General features: G+C 43.3%; 1 protein-coding gene across 5 annotated transcripts; it reads right to left on the bottom strand.

Annotated features, from left to right (window-relative positions):
• Window positions 1-203: 203 nt before the first annotated feature.
• atr (ATR checkpoint kinase) lies at window positions 204-18451 on the bottom strand. 5 transcript variants are annotated; one of them, XM_028977857.1, is made up of 47 exons: window positions 18250-18451; window positions 18073-18164; window positions 17571-17723; window positions 16615-17492; window positions 16341-16519; window positions 16085-16264; window positions 14377-14588; window positions 14104-14256; window positions 13822-14020; window positions 13481-13740; window positions 13204-13391; window positions 12933-13033; window positions 12190-12361; window positions 11815-11985; window positions 11455-11649; window positions 11159-11344; window positions 10904-10999; window positions 10688-10818; window positions 10433-10576; window positions 10231-10324; window positions 10018-10143; window positions 9728-9934; window positions 9438-9551; window positions 9247-9362; window positions 8915-9035; window positions 8698-8835; window positions 8401-8587; window positions 7798-7970; window positions 7547-7711; window positions 7325-7416; window positions 7105-7196; window positions 6827-7004; window positions 5903-6109; window positions 5640-5799; window positions 4496-4675; window positions 4237-4379; window positions 4052-4149; window positions 3717-3949; window positions 3462-3596; window positions 3170-3370; window positions 2919-3062; window positions 1817-1967; window positions 1572-1728; window positions 1336-1489; window positions 1058-1209; window positions 555-660; window positions 204-468 (listed from the first exon to the last, which is right to left on the bottom strand). In XM_028977857.1, the coding sequence occupies exons 1-47, from the start codon at window positions 18342-18344 to the stop codon at window positions 295-297; spliced, it is 7983 nt and encodes a 2660-aa protein (XP_028833690.1). In that variant the 5' UTR covers window positions 18345-18451; the 3' UTR covers window positions 204-294. The 5 variants fall into 5 exon arrangements, 4 of the variants coding, with proteins under 4 accessions (XP_028833690.1, XP_028833691.1, XP_028833693.1 ...); XM_028977858.1 differs by having other exon boundaries at window positions 14377-14582; XR_003749590.1 differs by lacking the exons at window positions 204-468; window positions 555-660; window positions 1058-1209 and having other exon boundaries at window positions 1355-1489; window positions 1572-1747.
• Between the last annotated feature and the right edge of the window lie 1876 nt (window positions 18452-20327).

Below are 20327 nucleotides of genomic sequence, written 5' to 3'. Positions count from 1 at the left end.
TCAGAATCGGCCAATATTCAAATATTTCAAGTAAATTGTGTGTGTGTATATATATTATATGCAACGTATGTGCGAAATACACGATATAGGAGGTCAGAAATGAGAGAATTATACGTAACACAAATAAAAATCCACCAGAGGGCAGCATCGCAAAACTCGCCCAGGTCGATAAATTCATCTTAACACAAAGTTAACCAACCAGCTGCTGGTGAAATAACATTTATTATAGAAACTATAAACACGGTCAATATTTTTACAAATGCGGTAGATTGAGGAAAAAAAAAAAAAAAAAATTCACAGATATGGTCCCCAGCCGAGGTACATCTGGCACAAGAGGTTTTCGTCTGTGGCTTCTTGGATGAGGTAGTGCACGTGTCCTTCAATGGACAGGGGTAAGCCCATCACTTTATTCCGGTTCTTGATCACTCCCTGAAGTCGCTGCTCAATGTCCAGAACGTGTGTTTTTGCCTGTAAAGCGCAAAAAAAAAAAAAATGAAAAAGGTACGGCTATGGAACTGCCGTTCACATTCGGAATTCCTGTATTTAATTTCTACCTTTTCATTAACAATCTCTCCAGACTCATTGGCTTGGGTCTTCATAGGGCCTTTCACAGGCTTACTCCATTCCACCAAGGGATCATGGAGGAACGTCTTCAGGACACTAGGACAGAAGACAAAACTTTCATTTGCCCACAGATTTAAAAGTCGATTTGATCCTCTCTCTCACGTTAAACTTTAATTATTAGTTAGTGGCCAACAGCACATCCTGCATGCCCTCGCATAGTCATGTGACTGCGTGTACCTGGTTCTGGGGACAAGTTATGTTTAACTGCGGACGCACAGTCCTGAATGGCACACCAAGTGCAGCGGTACAGCCCCAGATCCACTGAGAACACTCTTGTAACAGTACAGTTCTTGCGCATAACAAAAGACTGAAGGTGGCGCTTTAAACCAAAAATGGTAAAACCTAGTTAGGTGTGTTCTTTTGCTGATGGTCTATCTGATTTCTTTTTCATTGGAAAGTGCGAACTATTCTTTTGCGTGCTAATATATTTTACCTCATGAGGGGTTCTCGCTGATCCCTCATCAAGCGCAGTGTGACCTCACAGGCACGCCTGAAAAGCCCCTCGGTGCCCATGGGCCCCATTGCATGCACCATGTTCTGAGTCAGTCGGAATGGGACCACCTCCGGAACATCAAACGTCTCACCCTAAACCAGGACACACTGCAGCTTACAAAACCATACGACAAAGTACATCAAACTTCAATTCCATTAAACCTGAACTTTATTAGTCTTTTGGCATATGTTGTCAATGGCACTGGCTATCAGTCTAACCTTGTTGAAAAGGCAGTTGAAATCCACATGGACACACTCGCCAGTCAGGGAATCAACCAAGATGTTTTCTCCGTGTCGATCACCCAGTCCTAAGACGTAGCCGACCATAGACATCACTGCGGTGGAGCGGCTGAACGCGGATCTGCTGTTGTACCTGGAGAAAAGCGCAGCGTGGTGGAGAACCTTACAAGACACACTCTAGCGCAGCTTCATTTTAAGAGCGCAAATAAATTTACCAGGAAGTGGGATCGGGGAAGGTCCTCAGAAACCATTCATTAAAGACGGGAGGGTGGCGAGCACAGAGCACCTCTTTAAACATCTTATACTTTTCCTGAAAGGGCGTTGTCTTGGGGAGGATGAACTTCCGCAGTTCCTTGCCAGTCAGATGTAGTCCTGTCAAACATATAAGACTCTAATACTACATATTACACGCGTAACAGGTAAAAGCGGCTGGAAATAATGAGGCCTTCGCAGAGTTCACCTTTCTCCTTGTACAGCTTGGTGAGGATGTGGCGCAGTCCGGCCGTGTTATTGACCCACTCGATGATTCCACACTCCTCGTTCAGTGGGATCACAGCGTAAGTCTTGATGTGAAGCTCCCTTCGCCGGGACTCAGCATCTTTCCGCAGGCACTAATAACAGAAGAGGAAGTTATGCTTCAATAAAGAGGCAGAGTGCAGCTGTTAACCGATCAAACATTTAAAAATATTTAGGAATTAGGAATATTAAGGAATGTTCTAACATTAAGTAAAAGAAAGTATGAATGCTGATGAACAGAAAAAAAAAAGTCAAATATACAGTTGTTTCTTACGCAACAATTTCTAAGCATTTGTGATAACTTGCGATCACAGCAAGTCTTCCGGGTCTCGAAGCAGCAAAAACAGCCCCAGACCATTACACCACCACCACATTTTGTATGTGTTTGTATGAAGCTCTTTTTCTGAAAAGCAGTTCTACTCTTATGCCGAGTGTAATGGGACACATGGGGGGGGATTTCTTTCTAATGGTGGAGCCATGAATGCTGATCTTAACTTTTTGTCGGCAGGCCACTCCTGGGGAGGTTCGCCACTGTTCCAAGTTTTTGTGGATAATGGTTCACACTGTGGCTCGCTGAAGTCGCAAAGCTTTAGGAAACATTTCAATTACTCCCTTTCTATTTTGTTCCCGAATCTCTCTGGATCGCGACATGATGTCTAGCTTTTGAGGGTCTTTTGTTCTGTGTCAGGCAGGTCTTCCTTAAGTGATTTCTTAATTGAGGACAGATTTCAGTAATCAGGTCTGGGTGTGGCTAGTGATAAATAATAGTTTTTCATCAAACCTAAATTTATTAAGTTTTAACCGGGAGTGCAATAAGTTGGTCACACAGGGCCATAACATTTTTTTTACTCCCTTAATGAAAAAATCTTTCACTTAAAAAACACATTTGGTGTTTGCTTGTGTTGTCTTGTAACATGGACAGAAGTAAGAAATTGCACTACTGTAGAAGAAAATGATTATGAAATAAAAAGCACCAAATACTTTTAATGTTATTTTTTTTTAATTATTATTTCCACTATTGTAATTAGATTTCCTGATGATTTTACCTTGTTAATGAGACAGTTGAACTCCATAAGCCTACAGTCTTTCCTCAAGTCATCTTTCGGTTTGCACATCATGGTGTAACATTTGCCATCTGAGCCCTTCATTGAGATCTTCTTAGGTTTTTGTAAAGAAGCCAAGATCTCCACCTGGATAATAAATAAATAAATAAACAAACAAACAAAACAGCCTGAGTGTTGTCACCCCAGTTCCTGGATTTCTACTAGAGATCTTCCCAAGAACAGTGGCGGCTGACCGTGTCATCGAAGCCAGCAAGATAGACCCAGTGTCCAGGGAACGCATCATGGTTGGGGTTGGCCCCTTCAGTGGAGGGCAAGGTGGGGATGAGCACAGCCTGCAGTGGGATCAAGATCTGGCTAAAGGTGGGCTCCTCTACCAGACGCTTTAGCATCTTGAAGTGCACACTCATGCTCAGGGTGGCACCATTCCCATCCACCTGGAAATGACACGTATAAGGTTTACCTTTATTTATGAGGTTTCGGTTTACGTTCAGTTCCAACCAATGAGAAGAAAAAAAAAAACCATACTGGCTTGTTGCAGAGCTCAAGTAACTTGTCAGTTAACCGGTTGGCATCTCCTATGAACTTCGCCAGAGAACTTTTGAGGGTGGTGGCCTTCCTCAAGATTTCCTTACATCTGTTCATGCGAGTTGGATAGGATGACTGTAAGCAAGCACACAATACGAAGAAAACTTTGACCGTAACGTGATGCTACTGGCAGCAACGATCAAAGTGGCCATTTTGAGGCGAAGCACATTTGCATGCACCGTGATGTTTTCTGACCTTAGACACAGCGGTCATCATCCACATGGATTGCTGCGGATAGGCCAGGAACACCTTGGCCACGATCTCTTGCAGCACGGCAAACACGTCATCACAGGAGTGGCATATGCGAGAGATGAGCTGCGAGAAGGCAGTGAGGAACTGATAGGGCGACAGGTTGCTGGCATGCTCGCTGATGGTGGTGTTGATTTTCGCCAGTTCCCCACGCATCTGAACACGGTCTGAGCGCCCAGCTTCCTCCCACAAAAGCAAGCCATGTAATTTACAACAAGTGTCGGAATATTATCATTCATAGTACTGTACTTTTGTTTGATACTGAATCGTCCATTACTGACCTTTTTCAACCTCGTACACTTTTGCGCCGAAATCAAGCCACAGGGAGAGCATCCGTGGCATGGCCTGGTAGATATACTGATTCCCAAACTGCAAAGCCCTAAAACACAGGAGAATAACATTTAGCCACAAAGCAAATGCAGAATCAAATGTTAGTCATTAGCAAGATGAAAATGCACAGTCATACTTTCCAAAGTACATGATGATGTAGCGAATCAGGTTGCCCTGTTTTTCCAATTTGTTGTCTGTGACCATTGGCATCACTTTGTCATAGTATTTGGCCAGATAAAAGTTGCCATCCTCCCACTCTGGCAGAAGATTGGTGACCTCCTACATTTAAAAAACAAAAGTTCTCATAGATTTCCAATGCATTTTGGACATTTTAACTAAACACTACACAAACCACAAAATTCATTCATTCATTGTATTTCTATTGCAAGTCATACTTTGTATGCCTTCATTATGGCATTGCTCTCAAAGTTGGCAGTCTCCTCCATGAGCCTCCCCACCAGCAGCATGGCTTTGCCCTTGATCTGGATCCTCTTGGGATCGGTGAGCAGCTGCTCATCAGAGAAGCACTGATGCACCCCCTTCTGCAGGACAATCAGAGCTTGATGCACATCCCCCTGTCACGAGACACAAACAGTGAGGCGTTATCCAAAATAGTTACATAAAGGATCAGCATGGGAAACAAGTGGTGTAGAAATTAATGGTATAACCGATGCATCTTGATGCAGATGTGGCCATTTCAATGCAGTACAGAACATAATCGATTACATCATAATGACATCGCTTTGTGATTTTCTGGCGGCGGCATAGAAATTCTCGTTAAAACGTAGTGCCGGTACATTTACATTTACAGCATTTATCAGACGCCAATCAGTAGGTACAGGGACAGTCTCCCCCCTGGAGACACTTAGGGTTAAGTGTCTTGTTCAGGTACACAATGGTAGTAAGTGGGATTTGAACCTGGGTCTTCTTCATAGGCGAGTGTGTTACCCGCTAGGCTACTACCAGCCGTAGAAAAAATCCGGTAGTTCCTGTGTCTGCCTGATCTGAGTACAGTGCCGATCCAGGTAGGAGTTTCACGCTGCCTGGTGCTGCACCCACGGTCAACATTGAAATGTGCTGAACTTTGACCGCTGCGCACCGTGATGTATTTTTGTGCGACTAATACAATCAAAGCGGGAATGGAGGAAAAGCTGATCGTAACCATATCTGACTATCCACAGATCTAAACCAGCGGTTTAGAACAACACGCATATTTTTCGGGCTGATTTTCTCCAATGAGCAGCCTGTCTGTGTTCAGTCCGTGTTCACCTGACGCCACGGACGTCTGAGCCAGGCGTTTTTTTCTGCCGTTTGTGGCTTCAGGTTGTAATGGGTTTGATTCGTGTAGCGGAGGAAACTCTGGTGAACCATGCAGAGAAAGGTGTGCATTTAAAAGGAGAACTACCAGTATGTACGACTGTTACAAGGTGAGCGCAGACTAAACGCTGACAGTCCACACGGGTGAACGAGACCTCTTGTATTTGAAAATTATTCAATCGAATAATGAGACCAGTGAAGGTTCACACCTCGAGTTCATACCTTCGACCACAGCCACTTGGCTTTTTCTACAAAGAGTTCAGAGAGGTGGGCGTTCTCCCCGTTGAGGAGGGCGTTGAAAGCGGTTTGGTGATGGCCTGCTTTCCTCGCCACCCGGGCACCCTGCAGCCAGCACTCGCCCACCAGTTCCTCACAGTTGGGCCTAACCAGATGTCATTGTGGATTATCTTAAAAATACACTGAACACGCAACACAGAAAAGCTTCACAACCCTTCTAGCATTGCCAAACATAAATCATATCTTACATGTTGCTCAGACTGAGGAGAGCACGCCGAATAGCCAAGATTGGTTCTTTAGCCCTGAACGAGTTTTGGGTCATGAGCAAGCGGGCGTCCCAGTTGAGCATGGGCTCCGGGTCCTTGGGATCACCTCCCCCCTCTCCTTTAGTCTCCATGTTCCATGACTGAAGCAACTCGGTGAAGGAGTGTTCCAGCTCACAAAGCATGTGCAGCCTGAGAAAGAACCCAGAGGTGCAAAACAAAAAAGTAAAAAAGAAAGCTCAAGGTAAGGTAGATCATTCAGAAAGCAGACATATAATTTCTGATCATAATAGTGGTCACCAAAAGCTCATTTTGATAATGCTAAAAGAAATATAAATAACAGAAATTAATAGAAGTGATTAGAAACCAAAGTGACTGATGTCAAATAGCTAAAATGAACTCGCTTATGGGCAGAATGTGCAGTTACAAAGCTATTATTATTCATTCTAGGGCTGTGTGATACGGCATAAAATTCTTATTGTGATATAAATTTAACATTAGACTGTCGGCAGTATTTGTTGCAGTATATAATTTGTTAAGTATAAAAGAAACATTTTTGAAAGGGTAATAGGTGTCCATAGCAAAGGCAATGTAATAGGAAGTTGCATAATAAACCTTTTACAGATACATTAACATATAGCATAACTACACACCAGATAAAACAAAATCTGGGCAATTCTACTGAAAGTGGGCTTTCTATCACACCCATAATGGTGCGAGTTATTATGTAAATATAAATATTATTTTATATATCATAATTATAGATTTTATCATACAATCACCCTTGGTCATTTCCATGTGTGCTGTCAGTACCCAATTGGTACCTGCGGTGGTCCAGACTGAGCATCTCTACTGTTGGACAAATTTAAATATCACATATCATTTATACCGCGCAGCCTTAATTCATACCTCACTATGTACTCGTATCCTCTCTGGTAGGTCCCACACTCAAAACTGGCAGCAGATAATGGAACGACCTGCTCTTTCCTCACAATTTTCAGCTTCTCGTAAAACCTTTCTGCATCACGTCTTTTAGCAGCAACTAGCATTTGACCAAGCCTTACTCCCCATGTGCTGGACTTGGAATCTAGTGGTTAAAATATAATGGAGAAAAAAAGTTGTGAAAGAAATTTCTTCCAAAAATGCATACAACCATAAAGAATCACTATGGTAACTATTAAACTCACCCGAGGCAAGGTAATCTTCTACTTGGTCCCACTTTGATAGCTTCCATGCTGCTTCAACTCGATAGGTGTTCAAATCTGATTTCCAATGAGGCCTACAGGGCAAAATGGAACCTTGTTTAAAATGGACATTTACAAAAGTAACATTCTTTAAGAGATTAATGGAATGTAATTCTATGCAAAAAATACATGGCTGGATACATGCAAACCATTTCAAGTTTACCTGTTTGCCAGTACTCCATTGACTTGAGTAATAACTGTTGACAGTTGCCCAAGGCCCAGCATGGAATTCATTACTCCATGGTAATGTACAATCTAAACAACAACAACAACAACAGTAAAAAACATACGTGTGTGTGTGTGTGTGTGTGTGTGTGTGTATATATATATATATATATATATATTTTTTTTTGTTAGGGTTACATATACATAAAGCAGGACATACCTGGTCAGACTCAAGCTGGATGGCACGGTCATAGCAGGCAGTAGACTCACGTAGCAGGCCAATGCTCTCATGCTCTAGGATCTGCTCTCGGAGAGAAGGCTCATCTTTACGCAAAGCGTTCACCCCCTGCACACCGTCGGGCTCATGCATGGCCGCATACAATGTCTGACATCATAAACAACATAAACAGTCAATGTTAAAATACATGTATGGGTCGGGACTTTGGACTGATCACAGAACTACAGGCCCACCTGAAGGAAGGAAAGGTGATCTTGGATGTTTTGCTTTTTCTCCATGATGAAGGACTCAAAGTGCATGACTGCACGTGTGTAGGCTTTGGAGCGAAAGGAGGCTTTGGCAAGCAAGTCCTGAGGGATGCCATTGAGGAAGGATACAACACTCTGGTATTCACTGTTTTCTGAGGCTAGAACATACACACATAGAACACCACAGTGAGACACAGTAACACTGTACTTTCCTAGCTTATATGACTGGAAATATTGTTGGTATCAGCTATCATAATTAGTGCTCTTTTACTATTATGTATGAAAAAGCTTCAACACCATGAATTAAGGTTAATGGGTGGTAGCAGCCTAGTGGGTAATACACTCGCCTATGAACCAGAGGACCCAGGTTCAAATCCCACTTACTACCATTGTGTTCCTGAGCAAGTCACTTAACCCTGAGTGTCTCCATGGGGACTGTCCTGTACTGACTGTAAGCAGCTGTAGATAAGGCCGTCTGATAAATGCCCTAAATGTGATAACATTATTAATCCTATCGTAATAATGTGGAATGTGTTGTAATATGACTGTAGTGGCACAGACCACTGCGAGAGGTTTGCAGCTGCTCACATGCGCTGCGGCTGGAGGACTTTGTTCCACTCAGGCTCTGCAGCTTGTGTCGACTCCACTGTGTTAGATGGTCCAGCATTGAGAAGACAGTCTGTGTGCTGAGCTGGCTCAGGCTGGATGCTGCCTCCTGCAGCTGGGAGACGCGCTGGTCATCCTCCTTTAGGACTGCCATTATCTCATCAGTTACCTACCCAAATCATGTATCAGTCGAAAGCAGGAGCCAAAACAAGTGTCATAAATATATGGAGACATTAAAAAGTTAGATAGTTACAATATTTAAGCTGCATGATATTATACCTCTTGTTTCTCCTGCTCTCTACAGCCCAGAAGCATGTACACCAGAATATGAGGCAGAAGATAGATGGTCACTTTATAGTCATACTTTATAATAAAACTACAGCAGCTGAACACCTTGCTCGCCAACTCATGCCTCACCTGTAAAAAGGTATGAAATTCAGATCATGCAGAAACTGGTATACACAGCTAAATAAATCCAAATGGAAAAAAAACTCACTTTACTGATGAGGTAGCCAGCCCATGTTGCAGACCAGTCTGAAAACTTGCTCCCCCGAATGCTGAGATATATTGGCTTCTTTAGTTTGGACCAGTTCACAACCTTTTGTGAACTCTTATACCTGAAACACAAGTTTTACATGAATAAGTAGCTTTAAAACATATTGTGCAATTACATTAAAGTATGGTTTTCAGATGGGTTCCAATGTTATCAATAAATTGCTATACACAAATGGACAGTTTTGCATTTTTTTTTGTTCTTATTTTTTGTCAGTCATGTCCTGTGTGTTATATATCACATCAAGCCTCTACTGACTGCATATGTTAATGAACCTGCTGTTCAGATGTGGTTCAAGGATTTCCTGAACCTGCTCAGGAAACCGTCTCCACAGCCTCCGACCAGGCGAGTCGGTCCTGCCTTCTCGACACTCATATGTGGCCAAAAGCTCCTATAAAAGATCATAGTGGTGAGAAACCAAATATGTTCATTAACATGAGTTCCGATATTGAACACTTCACTGTACCTGCATAGCATAAGCTGCTGCATCCTGGGCTCTGACATCATCAGCATAGGCTAGAAACGTTCTTGTTAGCTCAGTCAAGAGCTCGTAGGCAAAATTGGGGTCATCCATTCCACTCTGCGAAAAAAGCAGGCTACATTTTTATTCACATTTTTTTTTTCAATTATTTTTATTTTAATATTACCATTATTATGGTAATAATAATATTTCTCTTAATCATTTAGGTCACAAACTAGGTATTTCCACATTATGTTCCTCAACATAAACAGATACGAAGGGAAGGCCGCACTTACCACAAAAGTGGAACCCTTTCCCTCAATGTCAGCAGTGGACAAGTCCAGCCGGCCCGGGTCAATGGCCCCAAGCTCACCCAGGCACTCTCCACACAACAGTCTTGCCTCAGGGTTGACATCCTGGCAGCCTTTCAACAGCACCATTACCAGCTGTGAGATGACTGGCTCCACCATCTCGCTGTCCAACACACGCTTCAGCAGCTTGTCCTGACAGGGAGCGCGAAGATGAACTGCTTAGCATGTGGCTGGATCAAAAAGACACGTGGAGCCCTGGTTCCCCGGTTTCTTACTTGGTTCTTGTAGAGCATGTCTTTCAGGCTGGTGAGGGCGTGGATGCGTACATCCATGTTCTCATGCTGGATGGCTCGCATGGAGAGCTGCAGCGCAGCTTGCAGGTCTGTGCTCTTGGAGGTTTCCTGTGGATGAGAATCAAACTGTCACGCTGGATCAAGTGAGATCAGATTAGATTGGAATGGATTTTATTTTGTAGTTTACATTACAACCTTCCTGTAGTCTTGAAGGACTTTCTGAATGTTTGAAAGTTCAGGATGGTCAGGAAGAAAGTAGATTTCATGGAGAAAGTCTTGCACTTCTTCCCTGGAGCAATCAGACCATAGATTAAACTAAACAGTACAACTATGTGATTATTGAATCTTCAATAATGAGCTGTTTTCAGCACAACACAAGTTAATATGAACATAATACCTATTTTCCACAATGAGGAAGTGCATGATGGCTGCCGTCTCTTTGGACTGGATGGGGATGAGAGGCAGAAGAGCCACTATCACATGACTAAGAAGCGGCCCCAGGTAAACAGGATCCACACAGCGAACGAAACAATCCCACGTTCTGTTAAGATCAAGATTAATTTTGCGTTAAGGTCGATATGAGTGGCTCAGTTGCTAAATCAAATATATGTTTTATAAAAAGCACATATAATAAAGTATGGGAGAGACTCACTGGCAGCAGAGCTCAGGGAAGTCATCCTTGTACCTCAGGCCCGTCCTGAGTGTGGTCATCATCTTCACCCTGACTGAGCTGATGTGCTTCGGCCCCATCAGTTTCATCAAAGCAATCAAGCTGTTCAGAGCCTGTAAAGGCAGGTAAACATTTGTGGCAACATATACAACAGAAATGGTTCAGATGACTATTGAAAATTTGAGAACAGACAAGTACCATTTTCTTCCTCTCCTTCTCCCCAGCGCTGGAGCTCAGTAGGTGCATATTGAAAAAGGCCAAGATTCCAAGCAACTTTGGCTGCAGATAGTCTGCCTATAGCCCAGGACCAAAATACAGTTAGAAGGATAACACTGTTTCTACGGAGACCAGATAAAAAAAAAAAAAATTTAATAAAGTCAGCACAGATTTACAGAAAAGGGTTGCAGCTTGAGAAAGAGTTCTGGAGGAAAAACAAGTGCCACACTAACTCACCATGCACACCGAAGTGGTGATTTCCTGAGGGGCTGGACAGGGGTCATCGCTGGAAGCAAAGGAGGCCAGAATGGCCAGGCCATTAAAGACCTGCTGGTAGTGCTCACCCAGCCTCAGAAGCAGCTCATTATGAAGTCCCTGAAAGTCCTGACGCAGCAGACTGCCAAGCTCCAGCTCAGTCTCATTCTTCTCGGGGAAGGAAGCCAACGTGTCATTTCCAACTTTTGTTTCTGTTCAGTTAACATGCTAACTTTGTTTTTTTTTGGTTTTTTTTTACACTCCTGACGTTGTCTCACCTTGAGGTAGTGAAAAGCCCTTTCCAACTCATCCTTGGTGCAAGAGCACACCAGGTGGGAGAAAATGTACTTGAAGTTGTTGATGAGGATCTCCCGGCGATTGCCGTTGAGCTGCTTGGCAATGGTGCGGATGAGCACCGAGGCTGTAGGGCTGGCCTTGGCTGCCAGGTAAGGCAGGAGGACTTGAAGAGTGCGCTGTGGACAGAAACCGAAAAAAAAAAGAGGAGACAGGTCTGTACATGGCCTGCGTTGGACACATCGTCGCATCTGAAACCAACTGATACCACACAGTTAGAAAAGACACTGGTGGTTTTTTAACTCAAGGACACTGCAAGAAGCAAAAGTAGGATAAAATATTACATTCAGGAAGCGGTTGAGGTCAGGAAACTCAAACACGTGGGCAACTTGGGAGAGAATGTCTAGGGCCACCTCTCTGTGGTGGGCAACCTGCTCACGGAGGGCCTCGCTGCTGTGATCAGGTGTTGAACGCAAGGCAGTCACATGATGCGAATGCAGAGACTCGACCAGAAACTTTTAAGCAAAAGAAAGATCATTTAAAATTGCAAATCACATTTTGCAATACCTAAAATTTATCATCATGAACATATGCTCTATTTTAAGATGCACTAATATACTTAATTATGGAGTTATTCAAGTTTTCAAGTCCTTCAATATGTTGAACATACAATTAATTTCAGCAAATCAACTGAGCTTAGATGAAACAAACAAAAGTACCTGGCAGACAGGATTCCTGTACTGGTTGAAAAAGCCTTGCAGTGTCAGACCCCTGGAGGTAGCAAGGGCCTGGATCTCAGTGTAGGCCAGAACAGACACCTGAGTGGATTTGGAGAGCAGACAGTGCAGAAGACGCAGCAGAGCAAAGGACACCAGGCTCCCCTTAGCAGCTCTGCCAAAGTAAAACAAAAATCTATTTACAGATAACAATAACATTGTTATTACAGTTTAATTGTGGCTCAGTGCTTATATTATTTGAACGCACCTACTCTTTAATGGTTATGGAGACTAAGATGGAGCCATTTTGAAGAATCCAATACAAGAAAAATATGTAGTATTTTTATGTATCACGAGAAAGTGAAGTTTGATTAATAGTCGTCCCCCCCAAGTCACCTCTTTTTACCCTCTTTGCTGCTTTGTTCACCATTATAATCATCAAAAGCCGCTTGATTAGATGCACATTAACATGAGTAGATGATAAGAAAGTGTTCAGCATAAACCTTCAAGACTGTTGGAAACAGTCCCTGTTGTTCAACTTAAGGTGGTAAAGAAAAGCAAAGAGTGGCTCTTTATGCCTTAGATGCAATTTTTTTGTTTATTACATAACCTCACGTGTGTTATTTTATAGTCTTGCATCTTCAGTTTTGTTCTAAAATTAAAGACCCATGAATGAGTAGGTGCGTCCACACTATTGACTGGTATTTCAGGTTTTCATTTTGAAAGTAGTGCAAGCCTTAAATTACCTCCCAATCTCCCCCGTGGTGAATATCAGCGTGCTTCTCAGGCTGTTGTTTCTTTCTACTTTTGCATTGGTATAGGCTTCTTTCAGACTAGTAACAAGAAGCTATGACAGAGGTAAATAAACCACATTCAGGGTTTCAGAAAGGACATTACTCAAACCAAAAGGGCTGGTTGGGTAGTTTCTCCAGCCCGGGGTACAGATAATCTTTATTTCTTTACACCCAGAAGGCAAAGGTTCCTTACATGCACAGTTTAAGGAGCATGTGAGCTTACATCTTTTAGAAAGTCATCACCATTCCAGGACTCCAGAAGATTCTTGAGTTTCTTGCTGAAGAGCATGCGGATTTCCTGATCTGGGTCCTCAATGAGGTTGATAAAGGCACAGACCAGAGCTTTGGCATCTGGATCACTGTTCACCATGTCCACATGCTTACACAGGTGGTCAATGTTTGCAATGAAGGCTGGAAAACACATTGAGGGGACAAAAGGAGCTGTTAATACAGAGAGTTAGCGCAGAGGAGCACGTTCACAAGTGCCATACCAGTCTCACCTTGTTTAACCTCACTGGGCTCATGTGGTTTGAGAAGTGCGAGAAAGGGAGTCAGGATGGAAGCACCAATGGTGGTGGTCCTGCCTGAGTGGCTGTCTCCCACTCCAAGCTGAGCGCAGAGGAACTGGGGAGGTGAGACCGTTTCTTCCAGCATCTGATGCTGTTGAAGCTGAGAGTTTTCAGACAGGCAGCAGGCCAACTGCCCCGAGATTCCAGCTAACTCAACCCTCACTTGTGGAGAAACATCTTGCAGTCGGCTCCTACAAAAGGCAAGGGTTAGGTTACAGGGCACTAAGAGAGCTGCATGCACACAGTGTAGAGTTCAGTTCGATACGACTTACATCAGGCTTTCGTGTATGAGGCTGCTGGCCTTGAATCCCAGGTTGTGCAGGAGGATCGGCAAGCCTCTCACAGCATCGGCCCTGATGACCTCACTCTTACTCTGCAGAGCCCAGCGGTACACAGCTGTACGCCAGTCAGGACACACTTCCTTGGGCAGCAGGGACAGCAGGAACACACAATGTGCCTGCATTTTGGGGCCTTGCAAACACGTGAACGTTTGCATGATGTGAAAAGGCAAATTATATTAAAAAAATATATATATAAAAGGGGGCAGTGCTTACAAACACAGTCAGCCAACTTCTGGGAGAGTCCAGTGAGATGTGAGGGGAAACCGGCAGTCTGGTAGACTGAGTGAGAAGAGTGCTCGCTAACCCAGGGAACTGACAGTAAGGTACAGAGGATCTTGCACAGCCTCGGGTCACTCCGCCTGTTAACTTCATGGTTACAAGTGGTTATTTTCAGCTGAACACAAACTTGTAACTTGTCATGCACTGTGCACTGGAATCACAGTGAAATCTGTGACCTCCAAACCATAATGACAACAACATCCTTACTATTCATGTAGAGTATGGCATCCAGGATTCTGAGGACCCTGTCCATACATGGCTTTAGGTCTTCTCCAGCAGCACTGTTGGACAGCACCGAATGGCACTTCTCCACCACCTCAACAAGTGTCCTCTGCTGGAACCACACAAGCTGCACCGCAGTGATGTTGCTGCTGTTTTCTGCCGGCTTATCAGCATGGCTTGAGCACTCTCCCCTGCTCCTTTCAAGTTGAAACATGAGTTGGGTCACACTATTAAATTGAGTTACATCAAAGTTCCCCATAAAGGCCCCCCATCATGAAAGTTAGATTTTGTTAGACTATTTTGGGTAGTGGTGGCCTAGCGGTTAAGGAAGTGGTCACGTAATAAAAAGGTGACCAAGGTGTCACTGAGCAAAGCACCGTCCCCACACTGCTCCCCGGGCACCTGTCATGGCTGCCCACTGCTCACCAAGGCTGATGGGTTAAATGCAGAGGACACATTTCACTGTGTGCACTGTGTGCTGTCCTGCTGTGTATCACAATGACAATCACTTCACTATAAAAAAAAATATATATATATATATTTAACATTAATTCGTGTTCCCCTAGCCTGTCTATGGTCCGGCAGTGGCTAGAAATGGCAATAGGTGTAAAGAGTGTTTTCGTCTTTCTGCTTCACCGTTCAGAGAGCAGCAGCTCAGACAGTTGGATCTGAAATAAGTCATAAGGGGAAAGGTTACATCCTGTTTCTCATGCTTTGTCTGCCCAGAGATTTAGCAACCTTTCACAAAAGCATTATTTCCACTGACCGTCATTTACATTTTTACAGCATTTATCAGACGCCCTTATCCAGAGTGACTTACAATCAGTAGTTACAGGGACAGTCCCCCTGGAGCAACTCAGGGTTATGTGTCTTGCTCAGTGACACAATGGTAGTAAGTGGGATTTGAAGAACCAGTGAGATAATTGTATTTTTTCTGTAAAAGCACCGACACGACTTCCTGTCTGCGCCAAACATTGTGATTGGTGAATGGTGTTGATGACGTAATTTCCACGAATGCCCTCTCAACTTCAATAAGCCGCTCTCCTCCTCGTCCCGCCTCTTTCCTCCTCATTTGCATTTTAAGCTACAGGCGCCGAAACGACGCGATCTCATTGTGGGACTGGATCAAAGTAGCTGTAATTCTGCACCAAGGGTGAATTTAAATACAGTATTAGGGGACCACCAAGACCGGTAAAGAAAAAAAAATTAATTATCTGTTTCAGAGGCTGAATGGTGCCCTGTTTTAAACATGTTTTACATCCTAATTTGTTTTAAACAAGTTTTACATCCTAATTTGAAGCTATTTTGAAAATGGACACCATTGTACATTACAGCCACACAGTAGGGGGGTTTGGGTGCTATAAGCACTGCTGCAGGCACAAAGATGGGGTTAAGAGCAACACAGAGAATTCAATAAACAATTGATTTGGATACATGCCATTCTATGGATTTAAAAGAATATGAAAGTCATTTTAAATTGTGCTTGCTGTCTTGTTACAAGTAATGATAAACTATAATAAAAGTTGACTTAAAAAATAAATCACAAAATAAAGTTGACTTAAGTTATTAATTTATTATTAATGCATAAATTCATGAGTACCAAGCGGGCTGGAAAATACCTGAAAATAATAGGAATACTGAAACGTGACCTACAGTGTAAACAGTTTCATTTATACAATCTGAGACAGTGTACCTTTTCAGCTCTGAAAGGTCGGGCCTGGAGCAAAGCGCAGCTAAATGCAGGATAGCTGCTATGCCCTCCAGGACGCACACCGTCTGGGAACCCGTCAGGGTTGTCAAGCCAGTCATCAGCGCTACCAGCTTATGATCCACAGCAGTCCAAACTTGGCTTCTAGTCTTCATTTCCACCTGACTAGCAGAAAGAACAAGTGATACAGACAACTAAAGAAATGCAAGGTGAAAACCACAAGGTCAAATAAAGGTCTTACACTGGCTGAGATTTGACCTCAGTGTTTGAATGGGTTGGGAGAGACAAGTGAGCCCTTTTAGCAGGAGTTTCACCCACATCCAGGCAGGTTTCGCAGGAGTCTGAAGAAAGGCCAGTCACCTCTTGGAGAATGGCCCTACTTTCAGTCCTCAAAGCAGCATACAGATACACATCCATACCCTAAAGTAAAGAATAGAAAAATAAATTCTCAAAAATTAAACACACTGAATGCAATGAACGGATCATTCGCCTGATCTCATCTCAGCTCCTCTCACCTCCTGATGTGCCTGAGAGCCAGCGGTACTTATGAGAGCTCTGCAGATGGCAGTGACCCGCTCCATCCTTATTGGCACTGCTGTCTCATAACCCAGGGGCACAAAGTCCACGATGAACCTGAAGATGTGACTTAGCGTGGCCTTCAGCTTCTTCAGCGCAAGCTCCTTTAGGGTCCCAGACACCACCAGCCTGTGAACTCGCTCCATCAGCATGTTCAGGTGGAGCCGCTGAAAAAGGAGGTACGTATCCCTCTTTGGCACAAAGACAGTTTGTGAAAGACTGTAAAATTCCTCTTCGTAAATCCTCAGCGTGGTCTGATCAGTGCCGATGATGGAATCAAGGACTTGCAAGACCGCAGAGAAGAAAATCTGTGAGTGGCATTCAGGGAACGTCCCTAAAGACACAATCCGGGTCAACAGTGTCATTGCAGCTGCCTTTAGCTTTGGGCTACCGCAAGCCATGGTGGAACAGGCCATTTCCCACAAAACGCCTATTTCCCTGGGGAAGTAAACCCCTTGGAGGACGTCAGTCAGAATAGTGATTGCTGAAATCTGCAGTGTCTCCACGGAAGCCACTGACAAAAGCTGGAATGTAGTGGGTGTTAGGTAGGAAGCGGCAGGGCTGGATGTCACAGTGAAGTGAGTTACCACAACGGGCCACGTAAAGGAGTCTCTGCAGGCCCGTCTTCTGATAACATTTTTCATCTCCTGAGTCAAGCTCACCATCTCTTTAGACAGCAAACTGAATATGAAGGGGTCTTTAGCCCTGAACAGATGCAGCAAAGAGCAAACGACAGTGCTGATCTTCTCATGGAGGTTCAAACATTCAGGAGAAGCAACTATCCGAAGCAGGCAGACAATGATCCATTTGCTGAAATCTGCGAGAACAGATTATGAAGGTGTGAAAGAAAACAGAACAAATCCAACTACAAATAGGCACTGTAAAATCCTCTTACCAGCACAACCCTGTGCAACATCCCGAAACTGCTCAAAGTGGCAGGATGGGTTAGTGAACATCAACGGCGACGACATTATAATGTGCTGAACGAAATCCAGGAGCATCACAGAAGCTGGCTGAGAGCTCGTCTTCTTGCATAATTCCAGCGCAACTAAAGGCAGAAGCACGAACAGAGTCAATCATTAATGGTTTCTAGTCATTACAGCAATAATATATTTTAATATTAACCTTTAAAAAAAAAAAAAAAAACTGGCATCCCAAAACTCTTTTGATGCTCGATGTGGTTGCTGGCATGTGGTTGGCGGATAATTGCAGAATGTAGGCATTTCAGGGCAATTAGGCAAGAGTTATGAGAACAATCTTAGCGGCAGTACAAGAGCATAGGATTCCTTTATTAATTTATTCATTCATCAATCGAAATGTGAAGACTCGGGAACAGGAATTATGAACTATAATTATGAATTATGACTTGTCAATAAGCCGACACATTCCAAACTCACCCACATCCACATCCTTCAGGATCCTCTCTATGAACTGGCACAGTATTTGTCGTGGCTTTTGCACCACGTGGTTGTACTCCGCCGAAGTAGAACTGAAATGTGTACAAATATGACGTCAACAGCGCCACTGTCGCAGCAGACGCGAGAAATGCAAAATGCGAAAGCCAGTCCCCTCACCTCGCGAGTTCCTTCAGGGCGGGAATCATAGCGGACATCTCTAAGCCGTGCTCCATGACTGGCGACGAGCTTTCAGTCGAACCTTTTACTAACATTCACGTCTCGAGTGCATGCTAACTAGTTCCCGTTTCAAACGACTTCGCTCCTGTGCGGCAACAAACTTTCTACGGCAACCGGTCAGGGACAAACCACAAACATAGGAAACGCGAAATTCGAAGACGGATTTACAAGGAGCATAGAGTAAACATCCTACATGTAATCCGTTAATTAATTTAATTATAGAGTAGCTATAGTTATTTAAAGTCCTACATCATTATAGTGGGTTTTGCAGTCTGCAAATATCAGCATAAAAGAAAAGGCCGTATTATGAGCAGAATATTGTTATACCCTTATATTCTTATAATATATTGTTAAAATTTCACACTGCCTTCAGCGACGTGACGAATGTTTAATCGCCTCCAAAAAGCAGACAACCAGGTCACAAGTTCAGCGGCAGACTGGCGACGCCTGGTGGCAGGTAATGCTAATGCTAATGCTGACCTGTGACTGCAGGAAAATGCAGAGCTAATAATTTACATATATTTTTAATATATGTATACAAATATTTAATAACATATTTGTAAAGATGTATGTAAATATTTGTAAAGTCCAGCAGAGAGAATGTGCTAGTTTTATTGTTGCTATTGTTATTATTACATAAATTATTATTATCATGGTGGTTTTCTTTGGTTGATAGCAGGTGTATATCACTGACACTTACACTTACAAGTAAATATGTGGTTGCTTTTAAACTGTAATTGAAGCTGTAGTTGTAGTGCTGGAAAATGGGTCTGTGAGACTTTTCCCGAGGATTTTTGGTTGAATTCATGTTATCAGATCAAGGAAACAGTGAAAACATACTCTTCATATACCAGAGGATCATCCATTGACATGGCAGCTTAGACAGAAAAAGCAGTGCTGAGCTGACGCAACTCTAAATCTGCCTTGAGGGCAGAGGCCACTGTAGTTCCTAAATCCAGAAATACCTATTCATTTATTAATTGCTCCCATTTGGTCCAGTGATTAATTTGCTACTCATCCACAGCATGTCTCAGCCTCAGTAAACACCATAATGTTGTCCTATGCCATGGATATAACTGTAGCACATCAAAGGGAATGTATGAGGCGCCGTTTAGGAAATATTTCAGACTTTTTTTACACAGACACATGTGAAACAAATACACATTCACATATGAAATTGACAAACATGCATTTATACTACTGAAACTCACACACACACATATGAAATGCATAATTAAATGCTTAATTATTTTTCCCTCCCATTTGGCTTGTTGTCCTAGAGGTGTTTTTTGTGCTGCTGAAAAAGCACAGCCAGGTCACATTTCTTCATGTCTTCCACCATTCTTTCATGCCCTGGATCTGGTGGTGGGACATCACGCTGACACCTGGTAAGAGTTTTCATCATATAAACGTCATGAATACCATAATGGTGACCAGGATGGCTTAAGGAAGCGGCCCTGTAATCAGAAGTTTGCCGGTTCGAATCCTGATCCGCCAAGGTGCCACTGAGGTGCCACTGTCATGGCTGCCCACTGCTCACTCAGGGTGATGGGTTAATTGCAGAGGGCAAATTTCACTGTGTGCATCGTGACAATCACTTCACTTCACTTCATTCTGTTCTCCAACTTCTGGATTCAGGCCTACATAAAGGGCAAGCGGCTGCCCGTGTTGAAGAAGGAAAATGTTAACGGAAGTACCAGCGTTGAAGAGCTTTTGCCAATAGCCAATGTCAAGCTGTGCTCATCAAGGAAAGGTCAAGGAGGTCTAAGTGACAAGAAAAATCCAGGCTTTAACATTCAAAGAGAAGTTGCTTGGTTTTGTGTCAATTTTATTTGTTTTGCAATGGCAGAGCAAAGTGGAGAGTTGATCCTTTTGCTTGAGTCTGTACTTAATGAAAGGGGGAACAAAGTTTGATGGAGCCTGATGCTTTCACCAGAAGTGTCACAGTTGCCCCTCAAGCCCAGGGTCATATCTGCCTGTACATTTTGTACAGTTTCTATAAGAAAAAAAAAACAAAA

The sequence above is a fragment of the Denticeps clupeoides genome, chromosome 4, assembly GCF_900700375.1.
Source record: "Denticeps clupeoides chromosome 4, fDenClu1.1, whole genome shotgun sequence".
NCBI lineage: Eukaryota > Metazoa > Chordata > Actinopteri > Clupeiformes > Denticipitidae > Denticeps > Denticeps clupeoides.
The sequence above is the reverse complement of the archived record's forward strand: the minus strand, read 5'-3'. Positions and strand labels throughout refer to the sequence as shown.

What these genes read in the sequence shown, in the direction of transcription:
- atr (XM_028977857.1), bottom strand. Translation starts at nt 18,344, where the DNA reads ATGTTAGTAAAAGGTTCGACTGAAAGCTCGTCGCCAGTCATGGAGCAC. An exon ending in ACCTCAACCGCTTCCTGAAT is followed by an intron (nt 11,650 to 11,814) that starts GTAATATTTTAT and finishes TTCTGTCCACAG; the next exon opens with CGCACTCTTCAAGTCCTCCT. An exon ending in GAGAGCAGGAGAAACAAGAG is followed by an intron (nt 8,588 to 8,697) that starts GTATAATATCAT and finishes TGATTTGGGTAG; the next exon opens with GTAACTGATGAGATAATGGC.